General features: G+C 35.5%; 3 protein-coding genes, 3 long non-coding RNA genes and 1 pseudogene across 7 annotated transcripts; 3 read left to right on the top strand and 4 right to left on the bottom strand.

The window, feature by feature from the left end:
* Nucleotides 6,903-7,881, bottom strand: LOC110271837. The gene is made up of 2 exons (XR_002362643.1): nt 7,443-7,881; nt 6,903-7,200 (listed from the first exon to the last, which is right to left on the bottom strand). It is a non-coding gene; the product is annotated as an uncharacterized LOC110271837 (long non-coding RNA).
* LOC110266425 lies at nt 8,941-13,093 on the bottom strand (annotated as a pseudogene).
* LOC110271939 lies at nt 13,095-17,002 on the top strand. Of its 2 annotated transcripts, XM_021123645.1 has the most exons (7): nt 13,095-13,278; nt 15,128-15,215; nt 15,296-15,563; nt 15,691-16,044; nt 16,127-16,246; nt 16,455-16,580; nt 16,799-17,002. In XM_021123645.1, exons 4-7 carry the CDS (start codon nt 16,030-16,032, stop codon nt 16,970-16,972), a joined length of 435 nt encoding a protein of 144 aa, XP_020979304.1. In that variant the 5' UTR covers nt 13,095-13,278; nt 15,128-15,215; nt 15,296-15,563; nt 15,691-16,029; the 3' UTR covers nt 16,973-17,002. The 2 variants fall into 2 exon arrangements, with proteins under 2 accessions (XP_020979304.1, XP_020979302.1); XM_021123643.1 differs by lacking the exons at nt 16,455-16,580; nt 16,799-17,002 and having other exon boundaries at nt 16,127-16,243.
* Nucleotides 17,180-18,351, top strand: LOC110271935. The gene is made up of 4 exons (XR_002362795.1): nt 17,180-17,384; nt 17,580-17,975; nt 18,060-18,146; nt 18,220-18,351. It is a non-coding gene; the product is annotated as an uncharacterized LOC110271935 (long non-coding RNA).
* Nucleotides 18,611-19,440, top strand: LOC110271933. Its single transcript, XR_002362794.1, has 3 exons — nt 18,611-18,787; nt 18,886-18,961; nt 19,060-19,440. It is a non-coding gene; the product is annotated as an uncharacterized LOC110271933 (long non-coding RNA).
* Nucleotides 20,388-22,863, bottom strand: LOC110266424 (protein FAR1-RELATED SEQUENCE 6-like). Its single transcript, XM_021111089.1, has 3 exons — nt 21,636-22,863; nt 20,587-21,536; nt 20,388-20,501 (listed from the first exon to the last, which is right to left on the bottom strand). Exons 2-3 carry the CDS (start codon nt 21,514-21,516, stop codon nt 20,388-20,390), a joined length of 1,044 nt encoding a protein of 347 aa, XP_020966748.1. The 5' UTR covers nt 21,517-21,536; nt 21,636-22,863.
* On the bottom strand, nt 21,685-23,588 carry LOC107610630 (protein FAR1-RELATED SEQUENCE 5-like). The gene is made up of 5 exons (XM_021111087.1): nt 23,460-23,588; nt 23,019-23,078; nt 22,326-22,869; nt 22,125-22,242; nt 21,685-22,036 (listed from the first exon to the last, which is right to left on the bottom strand). The coding sequence occupies exons 1-5, from the start codon at nt 23,586-23,588 to the stop codon at nt 21,685-21,687; spliced, it is 1,203 nt and encodes a 400-aa protein (XP_020966746.1).

The raw sequence follows: 24,492 nt of genomic DNA, 5'->3' as shown, positions 1-24,492 counted from the left end.
GCTGTTGCCGGAGAAGCTCGAGGAGAGAGAGGGACGACACGATGGGAGAGAGGAGGAAAGCCACCCGCGATGCCACCGGAGCTCCTATCACCGTTAGAAGCTATCGCCGCCCTCCCAGCTGCTGCAATGGTTGTCGCCCCTCGTGTATAGCCGCCGGAGAAGTTTTTGTGGCTGTTAGAACCACCGCCGGAGGTTCTGCAATTTTGTTCAGTCTGTAATCCTTTGTTACGGGTCAAGTTCTGGTTATTGCGGGTCACGATTGAAGCTGCCGCTACTTGGTTTGGTTCCTTCTTAGTTACGGTAAGCCTTTTCGTTCCGAAAAGTCCTTTTGTCACTGTTCTGTTATCTTAGCTGAGGTTTTGTGGCGTTATTTATTATATGATTGAGTTTTGGTTATTGTGTGTTGCGATTAGAGTTGTTGTAGTTGATGCAAAAGTGCTTTGGAGCAGAGATTGCGGCTGCTGCATTGCGAGCATAGAGGAAAACGGAGTTTTATCACCTAATTGAGTCGCAATTGACGTAGGGGTTTTCTCTTAAAATTTATTTTATATTACAACATTGTTATAAATAGATATTGATGTGAAAAATATATTTCTGTAATTCTGTTTGCCTTGTGGATGTGATTATTTGCTGGATTGAATTGCTGATTGCTTGATTAGTGTGCGGTTATTGATAAGAAATTGGTTTGTAAAGTGATTTAATTGATTATTATGAAAATTGATTTTTCTTGGTTTTGGAGTTAATTTGGTAATGAAAATGAATTGATTTTGGAAGTGGTTTGATTTTGAATTAATTTGATTTTATAAATGATTTAATATTGGAGCTAGTTCGATTTGAAAATAATTTGATATTAGAACTGGTCGAATGTTAGAAAATGATTGAGATTTGGAAATGAGTTTGATTATTGGAAATAGATTGAATTAGAGAAATAAATTAGTTTTGAAATGGTTTGACATCGAACCTGATCTGTTATCAAAATTGGTTTAAAAATTAGAAAAGATTTGATGTTTGATATTGAAGCTGGTTGAAAAATGGTTGGAAAATGTGGTTTTAATGGGACCCGTAAAGATGGCATAGTCCAAAATTTAGAGAAAATGCTACCAAAATTTATATAAAATATGAGGCTCAGTTTGAAATGTTATTTAGAGAATTGTGGATTTAAGAATTATTAGTTGATTTTGAATTGGTTAATAAGATAATGAATTGTGCTTGACTTTGATTTATTACGGAAAGTATTATATCATGAGTAACTTGATTATGATTGTTGAAGCGAGATGAAAAATGTTTAATAAATAGAAAGCATTTGAAATTTAAAATGTCTGTGGGGATCGTGGTGGTGTACCGCCCACAGTGGTGGGGATCGTGGTTATTTACCGCCCACCAGGTTTTAAAGAAAATTATTTTATGGGGATTGTGGTTTTTTATCGCCCACCAGATTTGATATGAAATTGTTGTGGAGATCGTGGTTATTTATTGCCCACGTGTGTGTTGTTTTCCAATTGAAAACGTCTATGGGGATTGAGGTTATTTACCGCCCGCATATGGTGGGGATCGGGGTGGTTTACCGCCCACCAGGTGAGGATCGTGGTACTATACCGCCCACCAGGACGATACCCGGGTTTGCTACTGGACATGTCGGGTTAGCTATATAACCGACAAATAAACTCATTAGCCATAGGACAGACATTTATCATATACATTTACGTACTTTGTTTGGGTTTACATTTGTTTTGGTTTGCCTAACTTCTTAACTGTCTCTCATTGCTATCTAAGCTACTTGCTGTAACTGTTACCTATACCTGTGTTTTTCTTGTCTGTTTTGTCTGTGTTTATTCTGGTGTGGTACTTTTGAAATTGAGTTTTGGTGCTGAATTGATGATCATGTTAGTTGATTGCGTGATTGGTTTTTGATTGAGGTTTAGTAAAGTATGAAATATCAAACTGGTTCAGCATAGGCTTAATAGACTTATGTTTGGAACAGGTTGGTTATTCATACTGTTAGGAAACTTTTAATATTCTTTTATAAGAAAAGTGAGTTTTAGATTCTAGATACTTAACTGATTTCTTTTATAAAGACTTTGAATTTTTGAGTGATTAAACCGTCAGTTTTTAAAAGATTCATAAGACATCGATAATCACTGAGCTAGAAAATAGATTTCTCTTTAAATATCTTCTTATGACAATTTTGAAACCAGAGGTGAGACCGTGTGGTTAGGTTCTCACCCCCTACAATTTTATCTTTTTAGGACGAACGAGGAAGCTTGCAGAGTTTTTGTTAAGTTCCTAATTATGTTGTTTTTGTTTGTATACATATGTTATAGACTTTCTGTCGCCTTTATTGTTATATTTTTTTTTGTAAGAGGGATAGGAGTCGTGACTGTATTAACATGTATGTATATAATACTTGTAAGTTGCTTGAGTAAGAAGTTTTGCATATATGTATATGTTTGTTTATTTTCAATTAAAATGTATTTCCGTTTTTATTAAAAAGAAAACAGCGATACATTTCAAGTCAAATGCTCCTATTTTACTATTAAGTATATGAAGTCATCGTAATACTTCTTGCTATTAGAATGGCGCAGCCGGAAGCGTGACATTCTGATAGTGAGGGTGTTACATAATTTGTAGATAATTATTTTTTTTTAAATAATAATGCATTCATGCAAATAATAATATAATAAGAATAATAATAATTATGAAGAGTATTATAATTACCTAAAGATAAATTGATGTAACAATTTAAAATTCTCCAAAACTAATCTAATCAAATGCTAATATTAGAACAAAATTATTTAAATAATATATTAGCGATTTTAGACCTTAGACACAAATATATTATAGCCATTTCCGAAACGACAACCAACTGAAATAATGTCATACCTTAAATATTTGGAATTCGTGTAAATTCAAATCATCCTCTTGTTAAATAAGCGTCATCATTCGCTATTTATGTAATGCGGCAAGATATAGAATAGTCATGCCAAGAAACTAAATTGACCTTTATTCCCATCAATGACATTGCATTGAGGCACCAGGAAGGTGGTAGTTTCTAAAAAACAAAATCAGAACATATTATAAAAATATTTTGATTACGAAAAATTTAAAAGAAGAACATTTAAACACAATACTATTCTTTTAAATTGCATTTTCAAGGCTAACATAATTCTTTAAAAAACCAAGGTTCTAAAAACCAGACCAGTCATTAAACTACTCTAGCTACTGGTTCACTGATTTACTAGTTCAAGATTTAACTTTGGTCTAACTAAAATAACCGTTTTATAATAAAATAACAAATAAAATATAAATAAATAACAAATTAATAGATAAATTCATAACAAGTACCAAACATTATACATAGATACGTTCAATTAACATGACATATAGAATAAGTGCCAATGAATTACAATTAAGATTAGTGTTAGTAGACAATATACAGTTTATATAATGTTCTCTCTGAAGAGATATTGGGATAGTCACATACCCAGTAAAAATTGCAAAAAAAAGAAGTAGTAGCAGAGAAAAAAATAGGAAAAGAAAATAAGCTGCAATTATTCAATAGTGAATAGTAAAACTATACAAGGTAAAAATAGATTTCTATATATCCTCACACTTTGAATTTATACCTTTTATATACACTGACCAAGACTAGCAAACACCAATTCCTAATATTAGAAACTCAACACATATTGAGAACTAATAGATTTAACTAATCTTGATTTTCTTGATTAATTGAACTTTGACTAGGTCCTTCTTCTCTTATTTCTATACACTCCAACCTTGACTCCTTACATGTATAAACTCTTTAACAACAACAGCAGCAAAATCAGTCACCAAGTGTATGCTTCTACAAGGTAAATGAATAAGTTCATGACAGTGCAAAAATAATCACATAAGTTGTTTCTAGGAAAGAAAATAGTGCTAGTCTCTAACAGAACAACAAAATTAAAATTGAAGGTAATAGAAAAGTTGAGTCACAATTTTTCATTCAACACAACTATTAGGTGGCAGCCTTGCCTTGTATTCATGTTTAGTATTTTAGTCCATGAATGTTCCCTAGGGTCAATTCTTTTTAGCAGACCTAAAATTATTAAAAAGGGTCACTCTACTAATACTGAAGGAAAATATAATATCTATTATTGATATGATGAAAGAATTAGACGTGAACCCAAAATCTTAATTCAAATAATCAACTCCGCTATATCCACCAGTAGCGTAAAGTGCACCACTGGATTTTACAGCAGCAATAACAAATCTTTAGAAATACAACAGATTACAAATGACCATTTAATTGAGTGATACATAATGGAATTTAAGCAATGACAGACAGAGTTATTATCAAGTAGTGACAAAGCAAAGCTAATCAACCAAGAATAGATTTGAGCATTAAGCAAAGCAACCATTACCTTGGCTAAGTGAGGGATGTAAGAAGAGTTTGAGGAAGAGTAGTTGAATGCGACCACGACGACAGCGACCTAGCTATGACCACGATGACAAACCACAGGAAAAAAGCGGCAGAACAAGGCCCATGGACACCGGCGATTGTTGAATATGCGTAGGGTTGGAGGCTTAGAGAACGATGAGACGAACCGTGATGGGTTTGAGGTTTCGAGGAACAAGCACGACGGACGACTCGACGGACGACGATGAGGGATGGCGGTCAAAGCGTGACTGAGCAGCATGAGGGGTTGGAGCATGACGACTCGACGAGCACAACAAAGAAGGTAGCAACCAGCAAATGAGAAGAGGGGCTGGAGCACAAAGAATAGACGAAGATCTTGAGTGCGACGGGAGCAGCAGTGAGAAGAACGGCAGCAGCGGTGGCAGTAGAGGAGGCTAGGATTTCCTTTGAGGGAGATGTTCTTTAGTCTTGAGAAACTGAGAATGATGAGGGAGAAGAGTTTGACCGAACCTGTGTTTGAAATTATTTTTTAAATATAACTAAATGACATCGTTTTTGGAAAATCGTTTGGATACCGGTTCGGTTCAACTGACCGATTTTCGACCAGTTCAACAGTTTTCAAATGGTTTCTAATTTAACGATTTTGTTTACTAAACTGAACTGCAATTGCCACTCGTTTCTAGTCGAACCGGTCCAACCAGCTGGTCTGGTCCAGTTTTCTGAACTATGTTGAAAACTAAACCTAAATTGAAGACACTCAATCTCATTATATGCTCTACTTCAAAAATTTTCTGGCAGACATAGAAAACATGGAGGGGATGGAATTTGAACTTGCCTATAAAGTTTCTTGGAAGCAATTGCTCAACAAAAAATGGAGTTCCTCCTAAGAAAACTAAATTTACCTACATTCCATTGAGTTGGTCATAATATACGAGTAGATACAGGAGTTAAGACCCATTTTGGTCCTGAGATTGGCGAGTTACACTGATTTAGTCCCTGACTTTTCAATTGCTATAATTTCGTCTCCCAGATTCAAAAAAGCGCATCAACGTAGTCCCTCGTATATTTTTCGCCACCGGAACTCAACGCCGTTAGTGACGTGACTCAAGCCTTGCCACGCTAGACATATTAAAATGATGTCATACGCATTTTGACGCTAAAGAAGGCATTAAACTATGTCATTTGAGGGTTGAACAATCTTGTCATAACGCTCAAATGACATCGTTTAATGCCTTCTTTAGTGTCAAAATGCTACGTCATTTTAATATGTCCAGCGTGGCAAAACTTGAGTTACGTCACTAACGATGTTAAGTTTTGGTGACGAAAAATACATGAAGGACTACAATGGTGCACTTTTTTAATTTGAGAGACCAAATAGTAGCAATTAGAAGGTCAATGAATAAATCAGTGCAACTCGCCAATCTCAGGTACCAAAGTGGGGCATAACTCGTAGATCCAACCATCCTTTAGTAGAATAGAGTTCATTGCCCCTTCTTTAAACTCTTACATCCATGTAATTAGAACTCGGATCAGTGAATACAATCTGAGATGGTATTTGATGGATGTGGTGCATTGTAAATTATTGCGACAAAAGAGAATCACAATGTAAGGTTAGATTAAAAAATATGAGTTTGAATAAGAACAATAATCAAATTATCAGAAGAATAATAGAATATATAGGTACATTAATAAAATATCATAAAAATTTATAACTTGTACCTTAAAAGGATAATTTCAATGAAAAATGTAGAATACATTCTTATTCTATGAAGTAGTCAAGAAAGAATATCAAATTAAAAAATTAAATTACATATTTTGTCTCTAAAATTTAGACTCATGAACCTTCTATGTGGCACTATATACAACCACTACTACATACTTGATTTTTACTAACATTTAAAAAATGCTACCAAATCATATTAAAATGTTACCTATGTATATAAGTAACATTTTAGCAAATGTTAAATATACCCTATGTTACTAAAGAGTTTTACTAACATTTTTTTTAAAGATTTAATAACATTTAGTAAAAATGTTACAAAAGATATTCTATAGTAATATTTTGAGAAATGTTACAATAGACATTTCTTAGTAACACTTAGAGAAATGTTACAATAGATATTTTTTATAACACTTAAAAAAAATGTTACCATAAATATTTTTTGTAACACTTAAAAAATATTACAATAGATATTTTATGTAACATTTAGAAAAATATTACTGTAGATATTTTTTATAACACTTAGAAAAATGTTATCGTAGATATTTTTTGTAACACTTAAAAAATGTTACAAAAGATCTTTAGTAATATTTTTTTAGTTATATTATACTATTTTTTATTTTATATTATACACAATATAAATATACTAAAATTAACATAAAATATTTCATTAAATTCACAAATTCATAAAATAAAATTTTTATAGACTTTCATTAATCAATAATCATTGTACAAATTTGCTTCGTGATGCAAATAAAATGAGAAAAAAATACTTATAGCACTTAAACTCTATGAATATTCTATATAAAAAAGAAAAGGAAAAGTGATACAAAGTACATAAAACATGAGTAATTGACAATCTGAAGCACTAACTCGGTCTCCCCAACTTCTTGCAGCACGCAGAGACCAGGAACCTGCAAAAAATCCATCACTGCCTTCTTATGCAATTGAACATATTAACTCAGTCGCCTTTTGATGGATTTTTGCGATTATTGTTATCTGCACCCTCGTCTGCTAGTTTTTTCATAAGGTTCATGGCAGTTGGAACGAATTTGGTAGACAAGGATAAGAGTCCCGGCAGCTGAAAGTAAACAAGTACGAAATAAGGCTTTTATATAGATGGTTAAATACCTAGTGAACATTTAATAAGAGCTGGTAGACGGTAGCTCAACTAAAGGACTATTTATGGAATCCCCAGCTTGATGCTACTGATGTGTCACGTATGTATGTGATCCAAAACTCAGTAACCAAGGTGGTGAATAGACCAAATAATTATAATTATGATTAATGAATTGAACAATATATGATAACGAGAAATTATACTCTCAGCTCCATGGCGAAATTCACCCATAATGTCCAGTTGCACTCATAGGACTTTGATGAGAAGATAACCAATAAAGATGACAAGCAAATACAATGGATTTCTGCCATAGAAAATACCAAAATTGAGTAAGAACAATTTAAAAGAACAGTCGGATGGAAACAAGGTGGTTTCTTTATTATTAAACTTCCCATCCAATAATTTATGTACAATAAAATACATTCTTTACACTGAAGCTGCTGCAGGTAGAGGTGTGTTGTTAAGAGTGAGTAAAAACATAGCCTTTATTGTTGAACGAAATGGAAAAAAAAAATAAAGTACACATTAGATGAGTTCAATTGATGTGCACCTTAAGAGTGTCATAGATGAGTTCAATAGAATAATCAAAGCAAGTATTGCCCATGGAGGAGGTAACCAGTTGTTATTACGCTTGTTGGCCTCCTGAAAATCCAAATAATATTACAAAAATAAATTAACAAATAGATTTCTAATAAGAACAAAATTTAAATTCCTTGATTAAATATGCATCCATGATATTTGTGAAACTAATTATATAAGCTAGTTTGCAAATCATCATCTGTAGCTTACACATGGAACCTAAACAGGCAAAATTCTTTGGACCAGTTCATGAACTGTATATTTCAGGTAACATACAAACTGGAAAGATATAAGTATAGTCTTGCCTTATTTCTTTTGTGCAACTTAATAGTTGGTTCCGGCTACAACTTAATATAAAACATCCGAAATAAAGATTAGGGTTTAAATTAAGTCTAATTTTGTTCTAATAGTTTTTCTTAATTTTCATTTGCATAAAGAAACCCTCAAAAAGTTAAGGTACATGTCATGCCTGTGCAGAAATGGCCTGAGAGACACTGTATTCTATCTCTGTCTTGAATTGCCTCCACAAGGATTTGCACTGGACAGGTGTAATCAATGTCTTAGAGGATGGTACCTAAACAGCAAAATTCAATCAAGACAACTAATCAGCACTACTAGAAAAACATATAGAAAGCAGTTTAGAATTTCAAATACATACTAATGAAGTCAGTCTTTAGCAATGTTGAGATATACGTATGTAGGCAATAAAAACTTGCCTTTTCCCATGTGCTAGAAGCTAGCAGATCAATCGTTGTGATGCTTCTATCAGTAACATTACTGCTTGATGAATCTATCAATGCAACTGCTAATGTTTTCTCAATATTATCAGTATCACCATCATCCAAACGAATAACAGCCATGACAGACAGTAACTTCAAAGACCACAATAAGTTAAATTTGTTTCAGAAATTAAAACACAACACAAACAAACAACAAATAGTATTCATAGTCATGTCATAGCCTTCAATTAAAATTAGACATCGATCAAGTGGTACTAGGATCTTCTTATTTATAACAATAATAATCCATATAACAAAAAAATATAATGCCAAATTGATATAAAATAATAAAGTATATATACAAGTACTAATAATTCTAAAATGGTACTAACAATTGTACTCAACTCTAGTTTTCTGCTATATATAGCTCTGTTATTGTATATACATTATCATGAAATGGATTCAAGTTGATATAAACTAATAAGTTTTATATAGTCACACAAAAAAAACCTAATATCCCTGACACCCTCCAGGGCAGCAGCAGCCTAAGAAGATAAGAGTGATTAACACAAGTGAATGATTTGAAGCAAATTACCATTAGGCTTACATGTTTTGCAATCTCTTGATAAACTCTGAAAAGGAAAGGCCTAGTGGAGTGCATCATAGTGAACCATCTTTGGCTAATAATAATAATAGAAACCTTGACTTCTTGGCTTTTCCTGAAGTAAACGAGATTTTTAAAGAACACAAACACAAGAAACATTAAACACAATTTTTTATTGTATCACTTAATCCAAATTGACAGTTATTTTGAAATGGAGATAGTGTTGAAATAAGAAATTTACCAATAAGATTCTCAGATCCACAAGGAACAAGTTCCCCATCTGGTGATATATGTCTGAAATGAATACCTACTAACAAACTATAGTCCATAATTCCCTCCTGTTCTAGAAGCTCACAGTCTCTATCAATTTGACTGGATAACAAGTATATGCAGATATGATAAGCTTACAGTGAAGAAACAAATTAAAACTGCAAAATGTATTTGGATTTTGCTATTGTTCCACTTAACAGGCTAGCTTTCCAAGGCAAAATGATAAATTGAGTGCTGAAATCATTAATCACCTGCAAAATTCTTCAAATCGAAACGGTTGCAGCCGGAATATAAAGTTTAGATCAAGATCCTTAAGGATAGTTGTTTCATTGAGCTCAGTCTCAGGCTTATCAGTTGTCTGACCAAGCGAAGATCCCTTAAGATCATAGCGTCTATGGGTGTTATATTTAGAACAGAAAAGGTTTCCCATTATGATAAATCAAACCTGGAAAATCAAACATGTTATTATTTTGTTCAATTTCTAAATATTATATCTCATATTTCATAGTTCTGTTAAACTAGAGAGTTCTGTTATCCTATTAGAATGTGAACTAGTTAATACCAACCACTCTGAAGCTTTGATCAACTTAATAAGTGAAAGAAATAAAAAATGAGGCCTCATTTTTTGGATAAGTTTCTGTTATGCTGACACTCACTATAAGAAATGTACCTTCTTTTAGATATGTCCAGTTAATTTGATACAATGCAAACCATAATACTTTGTCACCATTGTATTTTGATAGGTTCGAAAATGAGTGTAGTAGGCAGGAAGCATTCTCAAGAGAGCCTGCAAAGAAATCCGGCATAACAATATCAAATAACATCATGCTTTCCTGGAATGTTTTATAAGAAATTAATTGCAAGTGTACTGTGACAAGATTGAACTCACTTTTACTTCAGCTTTCTTCATTGTCTTAATCATGTAGCGGTCATCATTCGTCAAGTAAAAGAAGCTTCCACTTTTTTTGGGGGAGCAAAGTTCACGAAGAGCTTCATTTTCGCATATGGATAACATGTAATCAACTGGATCCACCTTGAATAGCTTCCTAAGAGCTCTGAGATTAGAGAGAGATGCACAAGTTAGTATAAATCAAGAGTCTTCATTCCAAAATTACACTTTTGTTGAAGAACTGTGCAATGTGGATAAATAACTTTGTGGCAACAACAAATTAAGGGAGCTGACCTAAAACTACTGGACAGTAATCCTTCCACTTAAATTTGGGTGATGGATACGGTGGCGTGTACTTGGATCCTCAGGTGAATCTTGTCCACACTTTCTCCTTAAATAGTTCAACTTAAGGAGTTAAAACAAAGTGATGCTAAGGGAGCAGGTCTTGCAACAGAGTGCCTATGAAATAACCCAAAGAAAACCAGGCAAGAGTTAAAACAAAGTAACCAAATAGTTCAAAAGTCATACAAATAATCTGATTGATGTACCTTATTCCTAGTTGTAAATTAAGCATGAGCTCATATTGACAAGAGATTGAAGATATGCTAGAAGGACATGATTAGGTTACCACTTTAGACTCTATATTGACAAGGGGTCAACTAGTTTCACAACATGGAATAACGTCTTTGCAATATGTATCGTAGCAATTACTCCTAGAGTTCCCCCCAGTCATAATTATAAGGTTAGTTGATTACAAATATTACAACAATATACAACAGTGGAGCTTTAATATTCAGTTTCAGTACAAAGAACAGCAAATTCTGTCATGAAGGAGCAGCAACAGCATGAAGGTAAACTAGGTTATATACACTTACCACATAAGAAACATAAAGGTGCAAAATATATAGGTTTTCCAAAATATATGACAAAATGAGTGATATGAAGCGATTTCTCTCTGCTCAATTCAACTTGATCAAGATTCAGGACTCATTTAATTGTGAAACTTCGAACTATGTGAAACTAATATGTATCTTCTGGAACAGATTAAAACGTCAATTAATAGGACAAGCAAACAATTAATCAATCAAGCAATTACAATTCACAATCAGAAAGAGAGATAGAGAATCATGATCTTAGCAACGAATGGAAGTTTGAAGTATTACCGTGATGGAATGGCAAGGGGAATTCAGTCCAACAATCAGGTCGCATAGAAATTTCCTTGATGAAACGAACAGCCTCCTCCATCATACCAGGCACCACGTCGCCGTCGCCGTCGACGTCACCTTGCCGTTTGTGGTCGGGCTTCAGTTGCAACAGCTGAGAGGCGAGTTTAGAGATCCCCGTGACGGTTCTGTTGGACGAGAGAAGCGATAGAAAGTTCTTGAAGCTACCGCTGATCTCCTCCAGGTCGTTCCAGATTCCGGTGAGAGCCTGTGACGGTGGCGAAGACGAGGAATTACGCGATTGTGGTTTCAATTTACGAATTGTGAGATCGATGAGGCAGAGCGAGGGATTGGAGAGGCGGAACAAGAGATGACTGAGGAAGAGCAAGAGGTGGTTTCACAACATGAGAGTGAAAGTGAGAACTGAGAACGATTGTGAGCGGTTTTTGCGAGGGGATTTCATGGCATAAGGGTTTCCATTTTGATTTTTGAGAGCTATCTGAGAATAGGTAACGGTTTTTGTAATTTTTTTAAAAATTTAATGGTATTTACTAATGTTTGAATATGAATGTTACCTAAAATTTAATGTTATGATAATTACTAACATTTATTAAAATGTTAACGGATAAATGTTACTAAATGTCTATAACGTAGTAGTGAACCTTTAGTCGCAGAAAATTAATTATTGAAATTGATATTAATATCAATTTATCTGTTATTAATGCACACGTGCATAAGAAAGCTATTAACGTAAATATCATATAAATATTAATTATGTATGATTGGAAATTGTATTATAATTATTATCAATTAAAATGATAGATAATTAGTATAATTAAAATGATCGTTAATTAAAATAATTGACAATTAATATAATTATTCATTAAATGTTGATTTTCATATAATTATAAATAAAATACTTTCCAAAAATAAACTGAGAAGAGAGAGATGCTATTAACATAAATATCATATAAATACTAATTATGTATGATTGATAATTAATATAATTATTTATTAAATGTTACTTTTTATATAATTATAAAAAATATACTTTCCTAAAATAAGTTAAGAAGAGAAATGTGCTATTAATATAAATATCATATAAATACTAATTATGTATGATTAAAAATAAAAATTATTGATAATTAGTATAATTATTCATTAAATACTAATTTTTATATAATTATAAAGATTGTACTTTCCTAAAATAAGTTTAGGAGAGAGAAGTATGCATACTGGCATCAGAACGCACTACGTCAGTATTCTTGGCGCCATAATGCTATCCATTGTAAAATAATATAATAATGATAACAACCGTGCTACGTTACCAAGAAGGTATCTGCCAAAATCTGCCAAAATGCTATTGGGCTGTTTTACAAAGCCCAATTATTCAGAAAAACACACCCCAATCAGTTAATCCTAATACCATATGTTTACCCCTGTAACCCTAATTTACCCCCTTTTTACTTGTTCTTACTGCTGAGACACACCCCCACTCCCCATCTCATCTGCCAGCGCCGCATAGCACGCAGGATTGTCGTCTTCTCCGGTCGCATTCGTCAACGGAGTCAACGCCAGAAAACCAGTTGCCGCCACTGATAGGTACGGTCTCACATCCGCCAAGAGTCATACCGTGAGGCGTTGCATGTTGCCGTCGTGGAGACGCATCCACCCGTGAGAACCTTAATCGCGACGCCCTCCGGTAGGTCCGCCAGAAGACACGCGACGGCTGGACTCTTCCGTCCTCATCCCTGTCTCGAGTTCAACCCCCACTTGCAGTGTCTCTTCCCTTCGACCCCAGCGGAACAACAGCAAGTAAGTGGGTCTTCAATTTTTTGGCTAATTGCTAGTTATTCGGTTAATTTGTGAACTTTATACTGGAGTTAAGATTTAGTCAATAATGGTGCTGTGTCTACTGCATGTTCCATTTAAATTTAAAGAAAACAGAAATATGTCGATTAATAGGCCTTTTGTTGATGTGGTTCCCTGTGTTAATATGGTTTACGATGCTGTGCCTAACTATATTAAGAAAAGGAAATGATGTTGCCATGATAGTTATGCTGATATGATTTTTTTCGACGAATTTTGACTGTGAAGTAGAATTCGAAACATATTTGTGGTCCCCTGCTATATAATATTGTTGTTGTACACATCCCTTTTGTTTCTTTTCTACCATATTTTGGTCTTAGTTTTTGTTTTTTAATAATTGACTGATTTTTTTAATTCATTGTATATGTTGGCGAACCCGATCAATAGTATTGTGACAGCTCCCATGTAGTAGAATAAATTTAAATTAAAATTTAAAAATACCAATTAAAAATAACAATTTAAATTGGTGTTGATGATCCTTGTGACAGCTCCCATCTAATATGATACATTTGATTGTGCTATATGTAACAATGTATGTACTATCGTTGATGAATTAGCTTGCCATTGTGAGACTCATAACGTTAATTTGTGGGGACTTTACCTCAGATGTATCTTCTCATTCCTCTTCACATTGACAAAGTAACTTGAACTTTTGTCTTAGATGTGTCTAACAATACTTTTCCATATATATATGTATATATACATGTCTTTAAATCGAACACATCATCACATGTGCATGCAGAGCTAAAGAATTTTGTTCGTATGTTTCTACTACAAATTCTTCAGCTGTGATCTTGGCTTTTTTGTATTACAAATTTCTGCTTGTCAAGTTTTTGAACAACTAGTGATTAATAACACATAATTGGATCTATTTAATTAGTTAAGATTTAGTTACATGTGACTTGTTCATGCAGTAGTGTTATATTTGTATATTCATGTGTATGTGTTATGTACACAGTGCACATGTCTTTGTACATTGGTAGAGGTAGCTACCGTAATAGGTAATAATGCAGTTGGAAAGAAATTTGAAATTTTTAAATTTAAGTTTTAATCTCTAATTATTAAAATATTGTGTCAATTTTTCAATTTCAATTCAATCTTAGTCTAAATAAACAAAGAATAGCCTAAATGAGCAATAATAACTATATCCTTTATTTGAGATTAGAACATAAAAAAAATTTGAAGAAACACATACTTAATTCTCAAGCTATGTATATGTTCATTTTTTACTTCACACAACCGAGTTTGCTTTTTCCTTTTGATATTCTTTAATTATCTTTCTTCTGTTAATTTATTTTTCTAAATGAAATTGAATGAAAGTTAACTTAGGGAAAGGCCGAGGAACACCAAACAAATTTAGAAGCTGGAGTTTTTCTTATACATATTTTAAAGCGGCAAATTGTTTTGGATGATTTTATGAATAGAAAAATATAATTTTTTCCTCCTCGTCAGAATTAGATACTTCTCATCTTATTGTTTTTTTCTTTTCATTCCTTTCCTATTTTCGTTAAGAGGGTATATATAGATTATTAATAATTAATTAAGTATACACATTATAGCACACTGTTAACTTTTCCTTTCACTTTCTTTATAGTGCTCAGGTTGTTTATAGAATAAATATGTTATTAATATATTCAAAAGTGATGGTTAATTGAATTTTCAATGTGTAAGAATCAAGTATTAATTAAAGTGCAAATCATGTTTGAAATAATGAAATAACATCAATGCGATATATGATCGTTTAATTATCTAGTGCTTATCTATATTTCATTATTTTCTTGAACCGCTTACGTAGTTGAGTTCGGGGAAGAAAACACAAGTTGGAACCTGGACAGAATTTTCACACTGTTGCAAGATATTGACGTCAAGACATGGGAAAGCCGGTATTAAATCATTTATAAACTTGTGTTTCTTTCTATTTTAGCATTGGTTGGTTTCTCAAGGTCTTGGTTAATGTTAACAGAAATTACTAGAGACACAGTGTTCACCGTGCTATATCACAGATCTGTTCCACGATCTGGAAACTAACCAAGCGCAAGCAAAGCTAGATGAGATAGAAGAAATTGGTTTCGGTTTCCTTAAGCTAGTACCAAAGTGGAATGTTAAACAAGGGATAATGGTGATGCTGGCCAAGGCTTACGACACTGAAACAAGCACCTTGAAAGTAGCTGATGGAGTCATCCGCATTGGGGCTGAGCTGTTCGAACGTCTGTTCGAAATTCCGCCCAGTGGTGAGAATACCTTATCTTTTAAAAAAGAATTTTATTGGTTAAAATGGTTTCGGTTTCTGTGGTTTTACCTTTATTATTCATATTCAGTTGGTCATTTTACCGTGTTTAACACACATGTATGCTACAGTTGATGACTTCCCCCCGTTCGACGCTAGTAATGCCGACCATGTGTCGATACGAAGAAGATTTCCCCAGTTAAATACTATACAGCTGAGACAGTTTGTTAACCAGTGCGCTACGGATACTGAAGATGACAGGATGGAGTTTAGGAGGCATTTCATCCTGCTCGTGCTGAAGATGTTTCTGTGTCTGACTGTGCAACACGTCATCTCGCCGTGGCACATCGATACAATACTTGATGTATCTGATCCCGTGAGATTCCGTTGGCCGTTGCATATTTTCAAATCATTAGAACAAGCAATTAGGAAGTACCAATGTAAAAAAAAACAAGTCTTACGAGGGCTGCATGTTTGCCTTGCTGGTAACATTTTTAATTCAGCATGCATCTTAATCTGTCTATCCCTTGTATCCTAATAAATAAGATTTGTATGCAATATCCACAGGTGTTGTACTTCCATAAGCTAAAGCATGGTGATCTCGATAATTGTCAAGAACCTCAGCCGTGGCTTTCTGCATGGACTGCCAAGGAGCTTAGCGCCATGGCAGCAACTATTCAACCCGAGGTATGTACTCTTTGAAGCTCTCTTTCTTTTGTAATTAACTGCAAGTACACTTTTGAAGACCCGGCATCTATGGTTGTGCGTTGAATTATTAATGACTCTGATGTGTCGATTATGACTGTGTTTTTTCATGTAACCTTATTTGGATGTGTTTGTGCTGGATATGGCTTTAGTTTTATGTGTCATTTGACTAGTTGATGGCCCTACACAGGCTTTTGGCGTACCCGGAGGAAATGACGGTGTGGTCCTCGAAGGTGCCGTAGAGGAGCACACAATGGGCACAGGTCTTAACAAAGAAGACACTAACCACACAATGAGTCCTGATGGGTGCAAAATAGTGAGTAAAAAAGGCTAAGTAATGAATCTTTTATTTAGCTTTGTAAAATTAAAACAAAGTGAACGTTCCACCCTTTTTTTTTTCTCTAACCATTGGCTGCTAAGACCCTCCTTAATATTCCTTAAAGAGAAGTTGTATACATTTAATTTGTGTTAATAGTGTGAAATCTAGGCACTATGTCCTTGTTGGAACTGAATAGCTTGGTGTTGTAAATTTAGGGATCTGATCGCAGAGAGGGTGATGGCGATGACGATGACGAAGAGCCCATTGCGAGGAGACTACGTCGTAGACATGATTTGAAGAGGACACCGAAATCTTGTTCGATAGTAGGGGAGATCAGCAGAACGAGCAAGACAGAGAGAACAAAGAACCAAAAAGTAAGTAAGATGTGACGGTATAAGAATGTGTCTAATGCATTTTTCAAACTAAGTACACGAGCACGGGTTTACCATATGTTTTAATGAATGACTATTGTTGCCTTGTCTCGAAAATAGAAATATGTTATGCTGTCTTTAGTTTAACTTGCGTTGATTGAGTGACCCGAAATCACTGTGTTTTTTTTTGGTGTACCATGTTTTTGATGATGCGCTTTCAAGGATCCGACATGAAGGCAGGAGTTATAAGCAGCTCAGTGATAAGAAATGATAAAGCAATTGCTTTCGATGATGATGACGAGGATAACCAACCCATTGGCAAGAGAATCCACATCAAAACCCAGAAAAGCAAACCACAACAGCAAAAAGGGACAGCAGGGGAGAACATCGCAACAAGCCTCCCGAAAATATCAAAGAAACCAACTGAGACGTATGATGCTGAACCAAAAACTCCGTCAGCTACAATGATTGACTATTTAGGAATTCAAGAATATTCAAGTGAATTTTTTGACGTGTAAGTGAATAGTATATAACTTTGTTTCCATTGCTAGTGTGTATTATTTTTTACTTCTTCTCTTAGGAATTCATATAGGTTGACCACCCCACATGGTTAATCTTGAAACAGGCACCCTGACATCTTATCGCAGCGAGATCCGGAGTGCGAAAGACTATGGGCAAAAATCGAACGATGTTACCCATTGAGAGCCATTAGCATCGACCCGATACAAACAATTATTCCAAAAGGGTCTTCAGTCCGCACACCGAGTCCACCACGCCCATCATTCTCACTTGGAATGACGCAGATCTTCAAAACACCCATACCATCCTCCCTCGACCCATTCATCCGTTACTAAAGGGACGAAAAATCACTGAGCGGGACGAACAAAGAATTAGAGGATGGGCTGTGAACAGATCCCTTGATAGTAAGCAAAAAGTCGCGTCGTATGAGGGTAGACCACACTTAGTACTGAGAAGGGAGGACTTGTACACCCTGAGGCCACGTGCTTGGCTCAATAACAATGTATTTAATGCAAAAACTTGGTAATCAAATTTGTTTAAGCATTCTGTTTTATGGATAATTAATCTTTACATTCTGGTTAATTAGGTCATGCACTGGATGTGTTGCGCATTCAATGACTCAGGGTTAAGAAGATTCACGCATGACTTATACTGCGTGTGTCCAGGGATACTGGTAAGGAGACTTTTATATGAATAATTTAAGTATATTAAACCTATTGAACAACTTCGTATTCGTCTTTGGACAGAAAACGGTGTTGGTCGAAAGGAATGTATTGCAGTTTCAGAACGGTCCAACTCCGGTGTATGTGGGTTTGGGAAAAAACTTTGGTGTTGATACTAGGTATTTTGATAAGGTAACAGCTTCAAAGAGAAAATGGGCAAGTCTGTTTGTCAAATGAGAAGTTGCTATTTTTATTTGCATCCGAACAACAGATATATGTTTTTCATTATAAATCCACGCGAAATGCCTAATTACAGTTGCATAATGTTGCAGTAGTTTTTTCCTGTATGTATCACCCGTCACTGGTGGGTGTATGCGTTCGATGTATCTGCGAAAAAACTGTTTGTACTAGATAGCATACCCAATAGACCACAGGATACATTCCGGAACAGGCTAGATGCATATGCGGTACCACAACATCTCGTCACCCTAAGGCTTTATTTAATCGTTATTATTGTATTCTATTTAAGTGTTTTCTATGTGGTTTAGGCGAGACTCATTGAAGACATAGCACAGGTGGCCATCCCCACTTATAAGCCCACTTAACAAGGGCTACCTTGCACATATGCCCCTATTCCAGTACAACCAAATAGGTGAGTCCCCCTCAAAATCTTCAAAGGTTGTATTTATTAAGTTTCATTTAGATATTTTTTGGTTCTCCTAATACAATCTGCTGTTTCCATTCACATAGTTTTGATTGTGGGGTATATGCAATAAAGTTTATGGAGTACTGGACTGAAGGCGGGAATGTGAATGACTGGGATTATGTGAGATTCCAAATTCTATATGTAGTTAACTGATTTTTTAAGCGCATGCTATTGTCTGTACCTACATGCAGTTACCTAACTTTGATTTTCACATGCAGGACACTATCAAGTTATATAGGTTGGAGATAATGCTTGACATCATCCTATGTCACAAAAATTTAGACATTGGAGATGCTCTGAATGCCGTTAGCAGCCATAATCGACCTCCTGTGCGCCGCAACCAACCAAGGAACAAATGTAAGGAGGTTAGGACTCCGTTTACAGCACCTGGGACAAAGCGCATACTTTGGCGAGCTGCAGGGGTGCAAAAGAAATAGACGCACAAAAGAAGATAGATATCAAAAGAAAAAGCCTATATATTACATTCTAGTTTACTTAGGGTAGAGTTATCCTCACATTGTGAGATATTTTTTGTTGGGTCTAAATATTTTCCTTGTTTTACACAAAGGAATCTTGTTTTGGATTCTTGTTCCTTCACACGTTTGTCTGGGATAAGTTTATGCACAAGCTGACCAACTGATACACTTTGAGATATTTTTGTTTTCAATTAATAAGCATGTCACAGTTTGATTGTCGTCTATTTTGGATGTCTCCATTTATGTTAGCAGTGTATTGTTATTCAGGTGTTGTTTGTAGGTGCTGGAAAAGGGATGTGTCTTCTGACAGGTGTGGATAGATATGTCTTCTGAATGGATGTGTCTTGTTAACCACAGATGTGTCTTCCGTATTTTTATCAAATGTATCCATGTGCCATATGCCAGATGTGTCTTATAATAATGTGTCTTTTTCGTGCTTGCATTTAATCTCACATGTGTCTTATATGTTTCTGGCTTAATTCATCGTGTCATTTTCGGAATTGTCTCAACATGGATGTGTCTTGCACTGAAAGTGGCTAATATAGTTATGTGATGTTAACAGGTTTTCCTTCTCACGGATGTGTCTCTTGTTTGGATGTGGCTGGTTAACGACAGATGTGTCTTCCATATTTTGTCCGAATGTGTCTATGTATATATGGATGTGTCTAATACCATATGTGTATTTTAAGATTGACTTTTTTCATTTTGGTCTTGGCGTGTAATTTCAGATGTGTCTTCCCATTTACAGCATAATTACGGCGTCAGTTCTCAACAGTTGTCTTAGTACGGATGTGTCTTATACATGCCGATATTCTTTAAAGTAACGAAAGCTTGAAGGTTTCAAATAAGTCTTAATTGATTCGTTATGAGGCATAACTCACACAATTTTGGGGTAGTAACCGTAATATTAAGATACGCATCCTAATGACAAAAAACTCATTAAGTAATTATATCCTCAACTTAAAAATGTCATTTAAATTAATAACCTGAAAACTTTGTAAAAAGATAAGTGGAAAAAAATTATTACTAAAGACAGCAAGTGTCCATACAAATCCATAATCAAAAGTAATCTAACTATGTCGAAATGAGTGTAACAAAGACAAGAACCCGCCATTTCCATGTGATTCATTCGCGCTCAGAGCAGGAACCGCCACTATGTTTGGATTGATTGCTCCATTATTTTCCTGAAAGGTGAAAACATGCATGAACAAAAAGTGAATAACACTTTCAACTTTATCCATCAAGGCATGCAAACATGTGGTTAGACACTGGTAGACACTTTCGCATAGATCTCTTAATGGATGTATCCTGTTCAGATCCAAGCCTCTTTAGTCTCGGTCGACCCTTTGTTACAACCTTAGAGGGACCTTGAATGTCAGATGCAACACAAGCTGGGTCAGACTGTGTCACCATGTTGTTATCTGTATTGGGAACACTTCTGGAGCCCAAGTTCGCACGATAATCAACCAACTTGGCCCTTAACTCATCAAGACCCGAATGTAACATGGCCGCCTCTTCTTCGCATGTCACGAATTCCTGTGCCACATTAAAGAAGTGCGTAGACAGTCTTCTAAATAAGTTGTGGCTTTCATCCGATCGCTTCTCGTCATGCCTACTCTTAATGAAAGTGTGTTTCCGCTGTACATTCTTGCTCCATCGAGGAAGAACATAGCAAGATGGTACTCTGTCTACTCCGTAATAAAAGTAAACAGCAAGACAGTGACAACAAAGAATACCTCTCGATGCAAACATGTTGCACTCACACCGAATCTTGTGTATCGATGGATCAAACTCAACATTATTGTTCCAGGACCTAGGTTCCCTATATAATATGTATTGCTCTTTCATGATCACACGAAATAAATCACCCTCGTGAGTCGCACCACGGACTAAACAATCCCCTTTTTTCCTGAATTCCTGTTGTACTTCCCTAAACTTAGAGGTTGTGTACTCACGCTGAAATTGTCTTTCAATTGTAGTACTCGATGAACAAGGAACAACTCCTTTAGAGTCTACAGCATCATCTTCCAGTTTCTTTTGCTCCTTGTTCCCAAGCACGTTATCATACTCATGCATGAACTGAACCAGTCTACTCTTGCAATGCAAGTAACCACCGTAAAAGGCGTGCATGCTCTCACTCCGTTGAGTACTTCTCATACCTGCCCAAAATTTACCTTGAAAATAGATTGGAACCCACATTCGACGTTCGTCATAAAGGTCTACATAACCAACAGAAAAAAAGTTATAATCACCATACAGAGATTCCATAACACACCCACTATAAAAAAGGAATATAAGAGCACAAAAACAGAACGAACCTGATAGCCATCTATTTCGCTCTAAGTTAAACTCAACAATGAATGCAGACTAATCCTTCTCGAAAGATTCCACAGACCTGGCATTCCAAACAGTGCCATGCATTCTATCATCTATTTCTTTATACCGAGCATATCCTCCGAGCTTATGCGGTATCTTTTTCATTATGTGCCATATGCACCATCGGTGGCGAGTATCTGGAAGGACATTCTTGATAGCACCAAACATGGATTTGCACTGATCCGTGATGATGGCCTGTGGGGGAGATCCCATGCACCTCAACCATTGCTTAAAGACCCACTCGAAGCAACAAATTTCCTCATTTCCCATCAAAGCACATCCGAGCAGAGTGGACTTGCCATGATGGTTAACGCCAACAAAAGATGCAAATGGAAGTCCGTGCCTGTAATAAATCCAACCAAAATTACCAAAAGCAAGCTAAATGCGAAAATCATTAAACATTTGAATACAGGAAAAACACACATACATACTTGTTTCTACAGTACGTTGTATCAAATGATACCAAATCAACATAATATTCATAGGAAGCCCTGCATCTTGCATCTACCCAGAGCGCACTTTTAAACTGGTTAGCTTCGTCTACATCAACTACATAAAAAAATTCGGGTTAATATCTTTCATTCGCATGAAATAGCTAATCATTTCCTTGACATCTGCGTTTCCATCAGCACAGCGCAAATTGCTCGTAATGAAGTTCCTCACATCCTTTTCTGAGTAACCCAAATTCGACGAGCCACCAACCTCGTTCGCCAGTGCGAGATAAGTCTTGTTGGGCCATATGCCAGCCTCATCATTGTTCTGAATTACACACTTGGCATGCATGGTCAGTTCCATGTACTCAGTGTAGTGCACAGCTTGCTTGGCAGAACACGGGTGGGTGTGCTTCAGTTCTAGTTTGGAAACCATCCAATTATCCTTCTGCCTATCAAGCATGACGTACATCCTTGCTTTGTATCCGGCTGTTGTTATTCTCTTTACTCGAGTTGTTGCCTTCGCTCGAGACTCCCGATAACCTTCATGACTACAGTGTAACGATTGGTTAACGGGTATCTTTGAATCCTTCCTAGTCTTGTCAAAGTTGGTATTCCGAATTCTGGTCACGAAGCCAACTTTCTTTGCATAATTAGTGTAAAACTCTTGTGCCCGCTGCAAGGAAACAAATCTCAATCCTACGTACGGGATTTCATCTAATGGAATTCCAGTGTGATCGGGTAACTACAAAGCCATTCAGAAAAAAATATCATTCAACACAAAAAGTACTCAACTAATTAAAATAAAAAATTCCTAGCTTCTTGAATATTTTACACCTCATGAGTATCCCCTCATGAGCACAGGAATTCAGTAAAATAAAGAATATTTCACACCTCATGATTCACTGCCATTGCATCGTCCACTACTTCAATAACGCTTCCAGATTCTTTTCCCTGAAATTGATAACCAAGAACGTATAAACAAAAGACATATCCATCCACCGTTCAACACTCACAATAACTCTTCCACACAATTCCTACTTATCAATAGATATCACCGACTAATCAACAATCGAAACTAAACAGGTGTAGAACAAACATCAATCAAAGTTGCAAACATCAATTAAACATGGTGACCAAACAAAATAATAAACCATATGAAAATGTAGCACCTTTCTAGCATAGTTGAAAGAAAGATTATCCACACAATTACTAATTAAGCAAATGAAATCACAATTCTTCCAACAAAGCTTATCTGTGTTAAGAACTCAACATCAAACTAAAAATAAAGTTATATATAAACATAACCAAATATATTTCTACCATACAAAATACCTTGTCCACATGTTGTGTGTCATCTTCACTAAGCGATGGAACATTAACATCGCATGAATTATACTGATCACTATCATCATATGCTGTGCCGTACGATGCGCCTTCACAAATTGCTTGTTCCATCGACATTATGTGGTCCACGTGCATTCAATGAAGACATATGTACCTTAACAAAGATGGTTGAGGAGAAGAGGGTTGCGTGACACCTTCAAAGACTCACGTCGCAGTGGATGTGGCCTCCAGGTGAAGGCGATGTCACATTCAAGGGATCAAATGGCGGCGTTCGGTGAGATGAAAAGCAACCCGACAGAGACCGTGACACCTTCAAAGACTCATGTTGCAGTTGCTCTTCCCTTCGGGTGAAGGTGATGTCCCCGTCGATGGATGAAATGGCGGCGTTCCGGTGAGATGAAAGGCAACCCGACGGAAACCGTGACACCTTCAAAGACTCACGTCGCAGTATAAGTGGCCCCCGGGTGAAGGCGATTTCACCGTCGATGGATCAAATGGCGACGATCCGGTGAGATAAAAAGCAAGCCGACGGAGATGCAACACCAGAGAAGAATGAGGATTAGGTTTGCTTTGCGGTGTGCCTGGCTGCGTTCATAATTGGCCTCATGCTACGTTAGTTTGTTCTCACTCCTGCACATTTCAAATTGCATTATCCTGGACCCACCAAATCCCTAATTGACATAACAAATTATATTTAAATTAATTTTAATTTAACTTCAATTAGTGTTGGTAATAGTTGGCAGATACAACTCTTGGTACCCTATACTTTTCCTAATGATAATGATTGTGAGATTTTTTAACTCAACTATTGTAATTTTTTTTGTAGTTATACTGGGAGCAAATAAAAATAAAAATAAATCTATAAACCAAAAAACAAAAGAAATTTCATATGAAAAAATTAAAAATAACATCCAAAAATAATTATCGTAATATATAAATTGAGGCCACAATTCAAATTCTTTAAAACTAATCTAATTAAATACTAACCCATCAGTAAAGTCGCGACTACTCTATGACGCTA

This window comes from Arachis ipaensis, chromosome B01 (genome assembly GCF_000816755.2).
Source record: "Arachis ipaensis cultivar K30076 chromosome B01, Araip1.1, whole genome shotgun sequence".
NCBI lineage: Eukaryota > Viridiplantae > Streptophyta > Magnoliopsida > Fabales > Fabaceae > Arachis > Arachis ipaensis.
The sequence above is the reverse complement of the archived record's forward strand: the minus strand, read 5'-3'. Positions and strand labels throughout refer to the sequence as shown.

Bases quoted from the DNA above. Each gene is read 5' to 3' on its own strand.
- LOC110271939 (XM_021123643.1), top strand. The intron at 15,564-15,690 runs GTGAGAATACCT...TGTATGCTACAG, and splicing joins GTTCGAAATTCCGCCCAGTG to TTGATGACTTCCCCCCGTTC.
- LOC110266424 (XM_021111089.1), bottom strand. From the start codon at position 21,516: ATGTGGGTTCCAATCTATTTTCAAGGTAAATTTTGGGCAGGTATGAGA. The intron at 20,502-20,586 runs GTGTCTAACCAC...TTCACCTTTCAG, and splicing joins CTATGCGAAAGTGTCTACCA to GAAAATAATGGAGCAATCAA.
- LOC107610630 (XM_021111087.1), bottom strand. From the start codon at position 23,588: ATGTCGATGGAACAAGCAATTTGTGAAGGCGCATCGTACGGCACAGCA. The intron at 22,870-23,018 runs GTGTGAAATATT...ATGGCTTTGTAG, and splicing joins CAATGGCAGTGAATCATGAG to TTACCCGATCACACTGGAAT. The intron at 22,243-22,325 runs GTGCTGATGGAA...TTTTTTATGTAG, and splicing joins CATTACGAGCAATTTGCGCT to TTGATGTAGACGAAGCTAAC.